We start from the raw sequence: 16,004 nt of genomic DNA, 5'->3' as shown, positions 1-16,004 counted from the left end.
GTCTGATCTGCTGGCCACTGAGCAGCTCCACTGGAACGGTTTGGGTTAAGGGCCTTGCTCAAGGGCACCTCAGTGATGGTAATGAGGGAGGGACAAGCGCTGCTCTTTCACTTTCCCCACCCAGATTTTATCTGTGTGGATTTTACAGTTTTTCTTGATGCTTTGATACAGCAGTCAACTCAAACTCCACATTTTCAAAACAGTTAACACACAGGTCGAAACAGTGACACTCATGGTCAAAACGAAACATTTTGTTTGCAAAAGGCTCTAACCGTGCCAAAACATTTAAAATATGCACCAAAAGCAAATTTTGCCTTCAAACAACACAACTTGCAAACAACTGTATGAGCTCTTCCAATCAACCATTACACAGTGGACAACAAAATACAAAATACAGCACTCAGTGCGAATCAGTGCACCATTGCTTGTCATTGTAGCCTATTACTGTACGGAGCTTTCATGCCAGTGCCATTTGTTGACAAATTTGCCTTCTTGCAAAGAATTGGATCCAGAATCAGAAATGATTTGATGCAAATTTTATTGATTCCATTGATTCTTATTTTCAAACTGTGGCTAAAAACTGAAATACTGTAAATATTACACAAAATACATGTAAACCAAACCAAAATAAAATCTATTAGAGTACAGGAAATTAAGAAAATAAAAATAAAATCTATTACAGTAAAGTATAAACATCTATTACTGTAGAGTATAAGAAATAGCCACTATTGATACTCAGTCTCTTCTGTCAGGATGATGGGGCCACATGGCCTAACCCTGTACACTGATCTATGGGGCCACATGGCCTAAACCTGCTGACTGATTGCTAATTGAAGATTTGTGTCAAGGAGTGTCAAACAGGTGCTTCAGTGATTTCATACTGATGTAGGTAGTTTCTAATAGTTAGGAACAGATGGTTTCTGTTTGGTTACCATAGCTAAAACAATGGAGTTTGGACTGCTTGAATGACAGCCATGTTAACTGTTCTGCAAAAGGGTGGGGAAAATGTGTCAATCCAATGAGAAAGGGTTAACACATTTGCAATAGGTGTCTTCTGCTCTGCTGAGACAGTGATGATGAAAACCAAGTGGATCCCAGTTTCTTTAAGCAGGTCAAAGCAATCAAGAAAAACTGTAATAGTGTGGCTCGTGTTGCTGTGCTGTGTGTTGTTCATTCATTCACCGGACCAAATTAGTACTGTAACTGAAAACCCCCTAACTTAATTAATATCCAATCGGGACCTAGTGAATCAGAATCAAATTGGTTCATTGGTGATACCCAGACCTAGTTTTCACACTCCTGTCACTCGAAATTCATAGAGAGATGCTTGAATGTAGTAATATTTCTGGGTTTGAAGAGCAGTCTATATGTTGTGAAACACATCTGTGTTCCTGAAATGTTTTACTCTCATGACAACAATTAAAAGAGAGATGAGAGAAGCAAAGACGGGGAGAAGGGAGCAGCGGTGGAAGAAGTATTCAGGTCCTATATCTAAGTAGAAGTACTAACACCACAGTGCAAGTAAAAGTCCTGCATTGAAAATGTTACTTCAGTAAAAGTATGTAAGTATCATCAGGAAAATGTGCTTAAAAGTAAAGGAAAAAATCCCAGCTGGAAGGGAGGTAAGGTTAGAAGAAAGGAAGGTGCGATTGAGGTGTGTGATGACAGCGGTGTAAGAGCGTTACTTACGGTTGGTGGACGATGGTAAACTTGTTGATGTCACTGTCAGACAGGCTCTGTGAAAGCATCACAGAAATCAGTTCAAAAATTAGAGCCTAACGAGTTCTAAATGACTGTGATTCCTTACTGAGGTGACAACACAGGTGTGTCACCTTAACTTTAACACCTTAACACATCCATCTGAGCATGTTAATGCATTAAAACTGCAATACAACACACATTTATGGTCATGCATCACCTATTAGCTAACAGGAGATGGCAGCACCTCACTAAGGGCCGTGTCATCAGCACAGTTTGTTCTTCTAGCCCTCATGTTATTTTTAAACTAAACCAAAGAGGAAGAGAAACCACTTCATTAGTGCATACTGTACATACATCATGGGAGCTGCAGGGTCACATATGGTTACCAACATTACATAAACGCAAAACACCGTGAAGTCACTGCAGCAATGGAGAAGCCGCTGGGGAGATTAAAATCAAATAAAGTTATTGATGTTCTGTGTGTAGTCGAGTCACCAACTGTCTGAGTCTGAGTCAAGTCTTGTGTCCAAAGTGTTCGAGTCCAAGTCTGAGTTTATTGTTTATTAAGGATCCCCATTAGTCATCACCGTAGTCAAGACTATTCTTCCTGGGGTCCAACTCAAGATAAACATACATTATATTATACCAGAGCTATGAAAACATCCTGAATTTCATAAAACAAAAGGCACAGTAGCATGTTTTTCATGTTAAAAAAAAACAACAAAACAGTGACATGAAATAAAAGAAGAAAGAAGACAACAGAAAGGAATAACGGAATCACACCGGATTGACAACAGATTCTTTTTGAAGCTTGAAATATTTCCCATTAGGATTAAATGTGTGTGTGTGTGTGTGTGTGTGTGTGTGTGAGTGTGTGTGTGTGTCGGTGGGGGTGTGTGTGTGTGTGGGGGGGGGGTTATAGCTCTATACATTATATTTTTTTTTAAGTGCATTGGTTCTGGGCATAGGCAGGGTAAAGCAATAACCTACTGCCAGAACAGGCTGGTGGGTTTGCCTAATGTACCAAAACGACATTAAGGTCTGGGGCGGCCTCTAGCTCACCTGGTAGAGTGCCCCCATGTAGGCTTGGTCCTTGCCAGCAACCCAAGTTCTAATCTGACCTGAGGCCCTTTGCTGCATGTCATCCCCACTCTCTGTCCCCAATTTCATGTATCTCTTAAGCTGTTCTGAAAAAAGGAAAAAGCCCTCAAAAATATCTTTACAAAAACAATAAAATATTTTTCTAGTCTTTCATCTACTGTCATCCATGACAGCCTAGTATGCATTTCTTCCACATTTCTCCTTGTGGGGCAGCGAAGAACAAGGCATGCTGCTCTGTTATGAGTGAGCTGTAACTTGACAAGCTCGTGTTTTGACTCACTAGACCAGATCATAGTGCAATAATCTAGATGGGACGAGACTAGATTCTGTGTTACTAACTTTTTTGTTGAGTCTGTCAACAGACGAGCACTTCTTCTAATGATGGAGATGTTTCTACTCATGTTGGACACTAGACAAGGTGTTTCATCTATCGTGACATCCCACAATTTGGCCACTTTTACCTGTTTGACAGCATGTCCGAGTCCTCAAAGAAGAGTCAGAGTCGAGTCGCCATGAACTGAGTTGGAGTCCGAGTCGAGTCTCAATTCCCCAGTATTAGAGTCCGGGTCACTAAAGAAGAGTCTGAGTCCAAGCTGAGTCACCATTTCCAGCGTTCGAGTCCAAGTCTTCTCCTCATTTTTGCTTTCACAAATTAAACATTAAGCGGTGCTCTTTCCAGCAGTGGATGCAAAAAAAACCACTGAAACTGAAAAGCTTGATCCTCCAACTAAAAACACACCACCATTATACACAATTTCATAAATCATCAAGCATTTAAAAGACTTTATCTGGCAGCCCGCTGCATTGGGATTCTTTGCTGCATTTAATGTCTGCTTTGCAGTAAGGCAATTGTGATTCACAAATGAAAGGAAATGATTACCATAAAATATGCAAGAAAATCCCACTAAATTATATATTCCCCTCTTCATTTATAATTCATTGCTCCATGTCATAACTTGCTCTGTCTCTTCTCTGTTTTATATTTGTCATAATGTAATGAAGATCCATGACAACAGATGTTTGTGAAAGTGTGGATATTTTGCTCTTAAATTTGTAAGTTGTCAAATGAAAAAAAATAGAGAGGCTTGTGATAAGAGGCTAATGTATGACGTATGAGTCTAATATGGATAGTTAATGTAGTTATGAATAATGTATGGTCGGCCCTTTATCTGCAGAGTGTCCTTTGAAACAGGTGTAATGATGTACGGTTAAGATGCCTACAGTTGATTACATAGTAATTGTTGTTTATGATGTTATAATGCAGCTCAAATACCTTAGAGTGAGAACATATGTGCAACAAAAGGATGCATTACCTCTAGGAATAAGCCCAAAGTATGGTGAAAGCGCTTTAAGCCGAGCTTGCGATTGAATCATTTGTAAATCAGAGTGAGATCACTTAATATGAAAGGCTTTACCTCCTTCAAAGAACTGAACCTTGGCCTCACAGATACACACTTGGTCTTCCCACTGGCTTACAGGAGAATATCCGTATGAAATCAGACTTAGCCTTTTGACACCCGATAAAATGATCAAATAGTCTGCCCCAGTGGATACTCACACACTGCTCCCACATTGAATTATTTATAGGAGTGTCTGTGCTTGTTTAAATGAGACGCAACAGCTCTACAAGCTGCAGCCTCTCCTTTGTACTACATACCAGGTACCCTCACTCAAAGCAGCACTCAATGACATTTTAATTCTCACTGTTATAACTTACATATACTCCAACTTCCATAAGTAATAATCTTTTTCAAGCTTGAATTCTTGCTTGCAATGACGTGATTAGTGTGAGTAGCAATGCCTGTGTGTGCTAAATTTTGAACTGGAGATTATTTGAATGAATGCTTTATCGATCCTTATATTTCATTTCCCTGTTTTCTTTAAGGCGACATAGAATATTTGAATATCGGAGATTTGCATCATCTGGTGGTAGTATTAGCAGGAAGTCTACAGTTAAGCTAGTGTCTCTGTGTGGCCGCCCTTACTGTATGTTAACATGTTGTAACATGCTGAAAAACAAGCTGTTCTTTAGAAGGTATAACTTTGTCATCTTCATCATCTTAGTTTAATGTGTCAACATGCTATCATTTACTCCATCACCATCTGGTACGCTGCTGCCACTGCTAAGGACAAGGGCAGAGTGCAGCGTACCATCCGCTCTGCTGAGAAGGTGATTGGCTGCAATCTTCCTTCTCTCCAGGACCTACCAACCCATTCAATTACTGTAAAGACATTTTAGTCTAGACTGAAGTGGTGGACAAAAATTGCCATCCCTATAGCTGCATGGCTAAAAATATATTTGGGGTGGACACAGATTGCCAGGATTGTTTCTTTTCTCTAAAATGATGCCATCAACATCATTTAGTAAAATCATGTCATAATTCTACATTTAGCAGCTTGTGTGTAGTGTTTTGAAAAAGACTGTCCCTGTTTTCAAAATTGTGCTTAAGCAATTGAAAAAAAACTGTAAATCAGAGTATGTAAAACGTGAAAAATTTAATATACTCCATTAGGGCTAAACACTAGCATAATCGCAATAGATAGAACTATATTCTTGAGGTTCAACAAGATCTTTGCTGTCTGGCATCTCTGCAGATGTTGGGTAAGCTGACCTAAGGCCCAAACAACCAAAAAGCTCTGGGCACAGCTGGCAAAGTTTAAAGCACACAACCCTGGCAAGTACACGCATTAAGCAGCTTTAAGCAATCTGTTGGAATGGCAAACTGCATGTGGATGTTTATAAAAAAAAAAGTCTGGAGTGCTCAGGAGGTCACAGAAATGATGAAGGTGCTGTTTGATAGGGGAACACAAATGCACAAAAGAGAAAAAGGTCCAAGGCATACACACTAAACTTATTAAAAAAACCTTTATGTAAATGGCTATCTCATCAATAAATCTTAGTTTATTAAAAATAGGCAGCAACCCACACATAGTGGCACAAAACGGCCTTCTTCTGCATGAGGAAGTGTTGTTGACACGTTGAACATTTGTTAATGCTTTCCTTTGAAATCAATAAGCATAGCTTTCACAGCAGCTGTGCAAAATCTCATGGCTGTAATTAGGTGAGAGACCTTCCACATCTACACTAAATCTTTTCAAAATCTGTAACAAGTGTAACAAGCTAATTCTGGTTAAAAGAGGACATATTTTGCACATTTAATTTAGCTGTTTCATACTTGTATTTTGGGTTTCTATAAGACCATGTTAACATGATTTAATGTTCACATTATTGTTCTCATAATATAATCTCTGAATATACCTGTATTCATCGGCTGTCTGAAACGCTCCATTTTAGCGCCTGTCTCTTTAAACCCTCCTCCCGAAAAAGTGGACTGAGGGTTTTGATACTTTTACAATATGTATACGGCATCGACATGCTTTATAATAATACACATGGAAATTTCCCTTTTTATAATAGGTCCCATACCTTTAAGGACCTTTAAGGTGTTTTCCTCCTTTAAGACCCTAATACGTTGCTCTGCTTGCATCATTCATCACAAGGGGGCTGTGTACAGTTGGATATACATAATACCTAATCTCTGTTAAAAGAATTGTTGTTTCCTCTCTTTTTAACTATAGCCTACATACATGTTTACAAAGCACATCATTTTTAATTATAGCATGCCACTGTAGATGTTTGATGCCAACAACAAAGCACTCATGTGATATATGTTGCCAAATGGGTGTGCATAGGCTGTCCTTTGCTTTGAGTACCGACTTCCTCACGCAGCCGCCACACACAGGCAGCATCACAAAGATAGAGGATGACAATTCTTTTGATCTACTATATATCTCTTTTAACCTGTCTACCTGTGTGTGTGGTTGGAACAGGGCATCAAAGAGATGGAGAATACCTTTATCTACGCTTTGCTGTCTGAATGTCATTCCCATCCAACACTGTACTATATTTTAATTTAATTTAATTTATTTTTATACTTTAGTGGGGAAATTACAATTTACACTCTGTTTGTTAGAAATCACTACACACAGGCCTGAAATACACACACACACGGTTCATGCACAAATGGAGAGATGTCAGTAATGTCAGAGTGAGTGGGCTGCCAGTGCTGGACCAGTGCCCTGAGCGGTTGGGGGATATGGTGCCTTGCTCAAGAGAACCTTGGCAGTGCCCAGTAGGTGAACTGGCATCTCTCCAGCTACCAATCCACACTCCGTACTTCTTCCCCACTGATACCTTTAAATAAAGAGATGTTATAGGTGAAATGTAAAGAAGGTGTCTATTTACTGGGGGGGGTTTATGACCTTTGCGCCATCTACTGCATAAACATCATATGAATATGCAAAGTAGGCCAAAGGCAATGCTCAGCAGGAGCACGCTCGCTGGATGACATTCAGAGCCCACAGTACAGGCCCTCTCTGCTCTAAGACACATGCTGAGTTACAGATGAGTCAAACAAATCTTATAAAGATCGTTCCACCTTTTCTGCTGCATTTGTGACGGACTGATTGCAGTGAAGGCATACTGATGCACTTCATAGGTCTAAAGATCTATCTAGAAGTTTAAGACTGTGGTTCCCAAACATTTTTGGTCTGTCAGATGAACTCACACCTTCATCAATTCCCAAAACTATTCATTATATAAACTAGATATTGTTAATTTTTTCATACTTCTTGAACGGTCAATTGATTGGTTGGTTTAGTCAGAATCACACAACTACATCGAGTTGCATTCAAACCATTTATCTATTACTTTTAGCCAACCATTTTAGCTTCTTATGCAATACTTTTAGCTAACTATTTGTTAGTTAGTTTCTCCACTACTTTTAACTACTCATTAGAACTATTTAGTCCTTGCGCTTAGCTATTTATTCCTACCACTTATTCATTACTTTTAGCCAGGCCAGCTGACTTGCATGGGCCCGGGACGAGATCTTAGATGGCCCCCCGCGGCCAGATCTCTCCTTTTCCCCTTGCTCTTCCTCTCCTCACATCTCTCACTGAAATTAAGTGTGTAATCAGTCTCTGATCCATCCTGCTCAGACTCTCCGACAGGGCAGCGAGCCCCCCGCATCACTCTCTCTCTCTCTCTCTCTCTCTCACGGGTAGCCTGACTCTGTCCCTCCGTTGCGGGGCAGCGGGGCCCCTCCCGCATCACTCTCTCTGTCACCTGACTGCAGCTGGATCTCTCTCTGTCTCATCCTTACTGATGGAGCTACCAAACTCAACTGTTTCTGTCAAAGTTAACGTGTTGTGTCAGGCTTTTATACAAGCTAATGGACGTTAACATGAGAGCTGGCCTGTTACGTTACGTTACAAAGCTCGTAAACGTTGGCTGCGCTGTTTCTTACCTTGCTCTACGTTGACAGTTCCAGCTTCACCGTCAGCACCTTTTTTTAAATATTTGTTTAGAAAATCTCTAAGGCCTCTATTTTCTTCTTCTCTTTTCTTTCCTTTTCCGAGCTCTGGACTTGTGCTGACCGGACATTTTGAGCGTATTGAACTTCAAATCAAGTGACAATATCAAATTTTGATCAGTGGCCAAACCATTTTTATGTTGGGGGTGGGGGTGGGGTTCTTGACCACCATTTCCAGGACAATTAGGAAGAAAACAAATAAAACGCTTTTATGTAATTCAAATATTATGCTACATATTTTTTTTTCCACAAATAGGCCTATTTAAAAAAAAGATTTTTAATTCTTCCATAATTTAATGAGGGCCCAGTTCTGCCCCCCCCCCCTACTGTGGGCCCGGGACAACAGACCCGTTTGTCCCCCCCTATCGGCGGGCGTGCTTTTAGCTACCTGTAAAAATGTCTGCGCTTGCTTGCTAGCTAGTTTCCATGCACTCTTACATAACTGCAACATGAAGTGTGCAGGTGCTATATCTGATATATTCTTTTAATGAAATCAGGATTACATTATTTTTAAATTAGTTGAGCTGCTCCCCAATCTTTCTATGTTCCCCCTGGCAACAGTAGAAGTACCCCTGGGGTACAGGTTTTTACATCCCACGAACAAAGTAATGCTTGTATGTACATAAATCTTTTATTTAAGGTGACCAGTGACAAACTTTCCCACTTTGAATAAAGTAAAAACAGCCTTAGTGTCAAACTCTGCACATTCATCATTCTTCACAGTGAAGCTCTAAGCTTACTGGTAAGAAAACACATTTTTGGGTGAAAAAATTTTGTATATGTACATGCAGCTACATTTACACACACCAAAGCTCACAGTTTCTGTTGTTGCAAGCGGGCTGTTTGTCCAAAATAGAAGAAACAACACTCATAACTGAAGAGTAAAATAGCGCCACCTGCTGAATTCTGAGATAAAACATTTCCAAAGCTGACACTTTTCAGAAATCACTTTTAGAGCTAAAAATGTCAAAACAAATCTATGAGGATGCAGATGGCAGATTAAACATTAACACTGTCCTGTCTTACACACAAGGGGAAGTATAGGACAAGGTACAGGGACACACAAGGACAAAGAGACAAATGACTATTTATACACACTGAAGGTTTCTCTTCACAGTATACTGGCCAGGTAATCCATCAGCCAACTCACTGGTTCTCAAACTTTTCCTGCCACGCCGCCCTTCAGAAGCCAAACAAAAATCCATGTCCTCCCTCTCCCCAGCAAAAGTGATTTAATCTTCATCAATCAATGACAACTAATACAATGACCCAAGTTGAATTTGATTTAAATAAACAAAATGATCCACCACTGAGGAACCATAAATGTAGGCTTCATCCCTTGGGGACCATGAATATATGTACATCATTTCAAGTTATTTTCAATTGATTTATGTTTCAGGCTTTCATAGCTCACATATAGCTATGAAAAGTAATGCACTGCAATTCAGATGTGTTCCACATATTTTTTTGCTGTATGAATCACATTGACTGCTGCTGTATAAGAGCACTCTAGTTGGCATAGGTAGGATGGGGGGTCATAAAACACAGGGGAGTGGAGTTCGTGTCCTGGGACAAAATAAAAAGACTTTCCAAGACTTTCACCCAGGAAACGCATGTTCATGCCTAAACTTAACTGTCGTTGTGGCATGACGGTAACTTTTTGTCGGCTAAACTCCACCGCAACAGCCGCTGAACGGACAGTGACATCGCGGTGCCCTGTACCCGGCACACAGTAACCTTTTGTTGGCTAAATTTAACTGTAAAGGCCGCTAAACTTAACATTTGGCCAGTCATCATGTGCCGGCCGGCGGTTACCTAACTTTGTAGGATATCATATGAATTGTTGTGCATACATTAAGTACTCCTATCATACGAACCCATTCATGAGAATGCGGTATAAATATATATATATAGTTATATACCTAGATATTTATTTATTTCCTGGCGATTCATCCAATGGTTGTTGAGATTTTTCAAATTGACCAACATTGCCATTCCTAGAGCACCACCATTATGGTGGCCTGGCCTCCATAATGTCGGTAATATTGAATGAAAAGATTATAGAGCGATTGATGGGTCACCAAAATCATTAGAATTCATCCTCTGAGGAGCATGGATATCCCTCGCTGTCGGGCAGAAACCTTGTATCTCCATGTTTTGTCGTTACAATTTTTTCCAAAAATCAGCGCTATTGGTCACCCTTTTTGTCCGTCTGTAGGTTTAACAAATATTTAATCAGCCACGAGTGTCACGCCCCCGCCTGCCGTGACTTCCGCATGGTGACAGTCTGGTGGTTTGTGAATGTGTTGTGGTTTATTTCTTCATTTTGTTATGCCTGCCATGTGTTTTTGTTTTTTTGTCTGTCTGTGTTTCTGTTTCTGCCTGCATGTTCCACAGTGTGTAGACACGCCCCCCCCTGCTGACTCTCCCCACGCCTGGCACCAATCCCAATCAGCGCACCTGCTACTTATCCTGCTCCATCAACTGCCTTAAAATACCAGCCTGACTTTCCTCTCCCTGTGGGCTTGTTACTTACCACTGAGTATGTGTATTCACCAGCTTTTGATGTTTGTATTTAGTCTAGTTTCTTGTCTTTGTACTTACCTGTCTGCTCTGTTTCCTGACGTTACTAACTGGAAGATCTCTGTCCTAGAAATAACCCACCTTCAGAATCCTCTGCTGCCAATAACCACGGCACGCACTCTGCAGCCGCACTGAAGAACGCAGCCCGGCCATCTTTGGACCCAGCACCCTTTCGGCCAGCCTAGCCAAGCCATCTTCGAACCCAGCACCCCTTCTACCAGCCCAGCCATCTTGGAACCCAGCACCCCTTCTACCAGCCCAGCCATCTTCGGACCCAGCACCCCCACTGCCAGCCCACACTCACAGCTTCAATAAAACAAGATTCTTTACCATCTACTCCAGTCTGCGCCGGAGTTCTGTACCCCAATTCCTGACAACGAGGCAATTTGATCAGACCATGTAATCTGATCTTACATTTGACTTACAAGTGAATGATCACAAAATCAATTTTTACTGATGATACATTTATTCATATTTGAAGCATGTTGCATCTAATGAGATATGGTAAACAAAAACATAACAAAATAAGGAATGTAAAAGGTTTGTTTATTACAGTGTTTCTGTTTCTTAAAATTATAACAAACCATGGCTATTTGTGGCCACTGGTATTTTGCCTACCTGTTGTTCTTTGCCAAGCCAGTAGGCTACACTGTTTGTTCCATTTAAGTCTCTGGTAAACATGATTTGGTAATCCTGAAATTTGGTATTTGGATCACAGTGATCCAATCCAATGTTCCTTTTAAAGAAACTGGCATAAAAGTAAGATGGATCAGGAGATGCTGGATAGCAGGGGGATTTCCAAATCCAGATCAGTTTGATCCAGATAAATTTTTTTTTTAAAAACTGGGCCCAGGGGACCATGAATGTCTATACAAAATCCCATGAAAATCCATAAAATAGTTGTTGAAATATTTCAGTCTGGACCAAAGCAGTGGACCGACAGACTGACATTGCCGTAGAGCCATACGAGGCTAAACGTCAAATACAGCGACCAAAGGTTCACACAACTAGGTGCACTCATAAACGGAATATTTGATCAGCCTTGAAGCTGGTTAAATTGATGGTGTGTGTAGCCAGCTGTGCAGTCACTGTGAAATATTCTCGTTCAATACGAGCATGGGTTTACCTGAGTTTAATAGAGCTTGGGTGTGCCCGCTGGGTCTGTAGCTATGGGATCTATCAGTCAATACACATACTTTATGTACATATGCATTTTTCAGATCTGCACTGGTAACCTGCACATCAAAGCCTCTGCTCTGAAAACATTATTTTGACTCATAAAAGTCCACAGTGAGCATATTTTGGGCGAGATAACCCTGCGAGATATAGGGGAAATGCTTCCAAGATACAATATCTCCAACCTAAAATGGAATCTGCTCAGGGTCAGTGAATAACAAATAGAAGAGTAGATTGATGCTGTTATTTCTTAGCCTGGCAAGAAGTGTTTAAAAATGGCCAATTGAATAAATGCTTCTAAAGGCAAGCCAGGGTGTGTTACTGAGGTATTATTTAGCCTGAACTTACTAAATATTAGGAAGTTATAAACCTATGCTTCAGTTTTTTAACTGCATGTAATCCTCTTAGGCAGTTCCCATCCAACACTCATGACTGAAGCCGATGTAATGATACTTTGGGCCACAGATTTATTTTTCCCGAGTTTGATTTCACAGTTCTTGCTCTCTCACAGTTTGCACCTGCACTCGTGTCAATGTGCCTCTCGGAGACCTCAGAAGGGCCTCACGCAGTGACACACAATGTGGATGATGACAATGCATTTCAAAGCAGAAGTTGCAACTGATGTACTCACTTCCATATTTTGAGGGCAAGTGATTACACACCGCAAGAGTGCGGGAAGTAATACAAGGGAGTGAATTTACACTAGTCACACTTCATATCCAGTAAACTGTCCTCTGTTTTACAACTTTGGAAGTTTTCAGAGCTGCAGTGCAATTTAAGATTCATAGTAAAGTATATTCAAGAAATAGCGTTTTTAAATGTTTAAGATTCAGCTATTAACATGGATAAACAGACTGCTACAAACACATTTGACTGAGGATGTTACAAATGTTTGGCATTGTAAACTGGGTTTTCACCAACTTTTATAACTGTTTATTTTTTCTTTAGCAAAACGGACGCACATGAGCTAGAGGAAATGTAGCCAGTTCTGCTGTTTTTTAATACCATAATCATAATAATTGCTCGGGAGGATTTGTCTATTTTCATGCAGTTAGAATAACAAACTGAACACAACCACAACCCAGACATGAACCTCAACAAATTAGTAGATTATGTGACTGCAAGAGAGATAGAATGAGTATTTTCTGGAAAAATTCAGGTGAAACAAGAAAAATGTGAGGCAATAACTCACCAGAAGTCTTTGTCCATTCATTTTCAGTCTGTTTACGGTCGCAGCACATTCTTGCATGTTGTTCTGAGGGGCAGTACATATTGGTTCACCCCCTAATTGTTACATTTACATTTAATGATTTACATTTGTCTTCCTGTCATCTTATGCCAGCATCTGTTTATTTCAACACTTGCTTGAGCGCTATACATATCGTATGAATGACAAGAAATAGTCAAACATGAGATTTCACATAATCCACATTAGCTAGATGAACTATGATTTTTTTGACATTTTAAAGAAATAGTCCCATTAGCATTCATTGGTTTTCTGACTTGTACTCACCTTGCACATAAAGAAGGCCACCTGCGCCGAGTCCCAACCCTCACACTCCTCTCTGGACGGCAGGTTCATTTTTCTCTCAATGGGGAACCTGTGAGCAGAAGCGTGCCTTTGGAAGTACAGTTACAGACTGAGCCCTCACACACCGTGGCTCCAACACACCAGCCAGCTGCAATAGGGAGAGGTACACACAGGGAGATCACCTCAGTAACAGCGACACACACTCTCTGTCTTCCTCTCCTTCATCCGTAAGTAATGTGGCAAATCATGGGATGTCTACATTTGTCCCCAAGATTGCATCGAGGCATCGGCGATAGGAAAGCAGGGACTTCCTCAAAGTTATGTATAAAAAAGTATTAAGAAACCAAAGTGTCATAACAGAGAGTGACTTGACTTTCACCTCCTCATTTACAGCCAAGCAGAGTCTGAGGGATTTATTGTTAATTTTTTTTTGTAATTGGGGAAGTTACATACCTCGTAAAGTGTCTTTTAATTGTGTAGAGGAGCACAAAGGGAGTTTAGCTTTGTGGAGATGTTCTAATGTTAGAAATGTTTTGTAGGACCATCTCTGGGATATAGTGGTGCGGTCCAGGGTAGATTGCTGGAGGGGCAATCTACCCTCGGCGCCGTCTTGCCTCTCGTCCATACATTAACATCAACAGACTGTACTTTGTTGATGGATTAATCTTTGATCGCAGGGAGGACAACGTTGCATCCAAGTAGACATCCCAATCATTGTGATGTGTGTTGACCAGCTTTCTGCCTGAGTTTTCTTGAACGTCTGGTTGTCTGGCTACAAAGCAAGGCGGCAGATTCTGCAACTACCCACACCTGTGTGTCATCAGCAATCTGCAATCTGCATACCCAGTCCTGATCATCACCTCTACACCATAAAAGCTGTGACCTGACATCCATTCCCTGCCGGATCGTTAGCCAAACCAGTATGTTGTGCCTGCGTATCAGCTTTAATCTTTTGAGAGTTAGCTCTGCTGTCCAGTTGTTTTTGCCTGTTGCTAATCTGCCTCCTGTTCTTTTGTCTGCAGTTTCACCTGGGAAATTCTCTCCACCTCTGCCTGGCTGTCTGCTCCCTCAACCATATCGGACCTGCTCTTCCCCTCCAGCCAACTCACTCCCTCCCTCTGCCCCATCACCTGGACTCACCTGCTTCCACGTTCAGATTTACCTAATAAATACTCACCTTTTATCACTTTTTTCTGCTTTTGGGTTCTGTATCTAGAAAATCGTGACAGAACAATCCGGCTAAGATGAACCCAGCGGACCTGGACCTGGTTCGCCATGCCATTTCCCAGCAAGGAGATATGTTGGGGCGGCACAGGACGGCACTACAGGAGATAACGCCTTCCATACAAACCCTGTTTACCAGTCTGTCCCAGCAGTCTCTCCTCCCCCTACTTCACCCCCCCATGCCTGCTGTCCCTGGATCTGTTTTGTTCCGGGAGCCCAAGGTTCCAACACACCAGTATAGGGGGATTTGGGAAAGTGTCGTTCGTTCCTCATACAGTGTAGATTAGTGTTTGACCTGCAGCCCAACTCCTACGTCACAAACAAAGCTCGGATAGCCTTTGTGATTCGTCTGCTCCGTGGGAAGGCTCTGGAGTGGTCTTCAGCCCTGTGGGAACGACAGGATCCCTGCATGGTCTCATACCAGGAGATCACGGTGGAGACAAGGAAGCTGTTTGACTACCCCGTCTGAGGTAAGGACGCAGCTAAATGATTGTTTTCTCTCCGCCAGGGAGCCCGCAGCGTAGCAGAGTATGTAATTGAATTCAGGACATTGGCTGTGGAGAGTGGGTGGAATGAGGAGTCACTACAGGCTGTGTTTAATCAGGGGTTGACTGAGCAAGTTAAAGATGAACTAATTTCTTATCCTGAGCCTAGAGACCTTGACGAGCTGGTAGCGTTGCCTATTTGGGTGGATAACAGATGCCGAGAGAGAAGGAGGGAGAGACAATGGGGGTCTTTGAACGAGTCACCGATTCTGTTGCCATCCAAGTCTGGGAATAGACCAGAGCTTACTGGTCATTTGACACCCCATGAGATTAAAGGAGAGTTTAAGTCATCTGATCCGGAACCCATGCAGGTGGGACGACACAAGTTATCTGTGGAGGAGCGCCAGCGTAGACTTGAGACCAACAGCTGCCACTACTGCAGTAATCTGAGCCATTACATCTCCTCCTGTAAACCCCCAGGCTTGCTAAGTGTGGGAGGTCTTTTTAGCGAGCCAACCTTTGGTCATTTTCAGGGGCGGATGACAGTTTTATGGATGCCGAACTCGTGGAACAGCTGGGGCTTTCCAAGGAGCAACTACCGGAGGCCATTGAAGGAGGACCACTCTTAACGGCAGACTACTGGCACGTATTACTATGAAAACTCAACCCGTGAAGATACTGTTGTCAGGAAATCACTCGGAGGTCATCGCCTTTTTCATCCTGCCCTCTCCCCGCGCTCCCCTGGTTCTTGGATATCCCTGGCTGAGGGAACACAACCCCACGTTCGATTGGGTGACAGGCAAGGTAACTAGTTGGAGTATTGATTGT

General features: G+C 41.7%; 1 protein-coding gene across 2 annotated transcripts in view; it reads right to left on the bottom strand.

Moving 5' to 3' along the window:
• blnk (B cell linker) overlaps positions 1 to 13,703 on the bottom strand; it is a 44,205-nt gene extending 30,502 nt beyond the window's left edge. Inside the window, exons 1-3 of one of the 2 annotated variants that reach the window (XM_039784137.1) lie at positions 13,450 to 13,703; positions 13,129 to 13,191; positions 1,690 to 1,736 (exon numbers count right to left, since the gene is read on the bottom strand). In XM_039784137.1, coding sequence (XP_039640071.1) covers positions 1,690 to 1,736; positions 13,129 to 13,191; positions 13,450 to 13,518 — 179 coding nt within the window. In that variant the 5' untranslated portion in view covers positions 13,519 to 13,703. The remainder of the gene's footprint in view (positions 1 to 1,689; positions 1,737 to 13,128; positions 13,192 to 13,449) is intronic. The other variant, XM_039784138.1, reaches the window with a different exon arrangement.
• Between the last annotated feature and the right edge of the window lie 2,301 nt (positions 13,704 to 16,004).

The sequence above is a fragment of the Perca fluviatilis genome, chromosome 19 (genome assembly GCF_010015445.1).
Source record: "Perca fluviatilis chromosome 19, GENO_Pfluv_1.0, whole genome shotgun sequence".
In the NCBI taxonomy this organism is placed as follows: Eukaryota; Metazoa; Chordata; class Actinopteri; order Perciformes; family Percidae; genus Perca; species Perca fluviatilis.
Note: the sequence above shows the minus strand (reverse complement) of the source record. Positions and strands in the feature narration are given on the sequence as shown.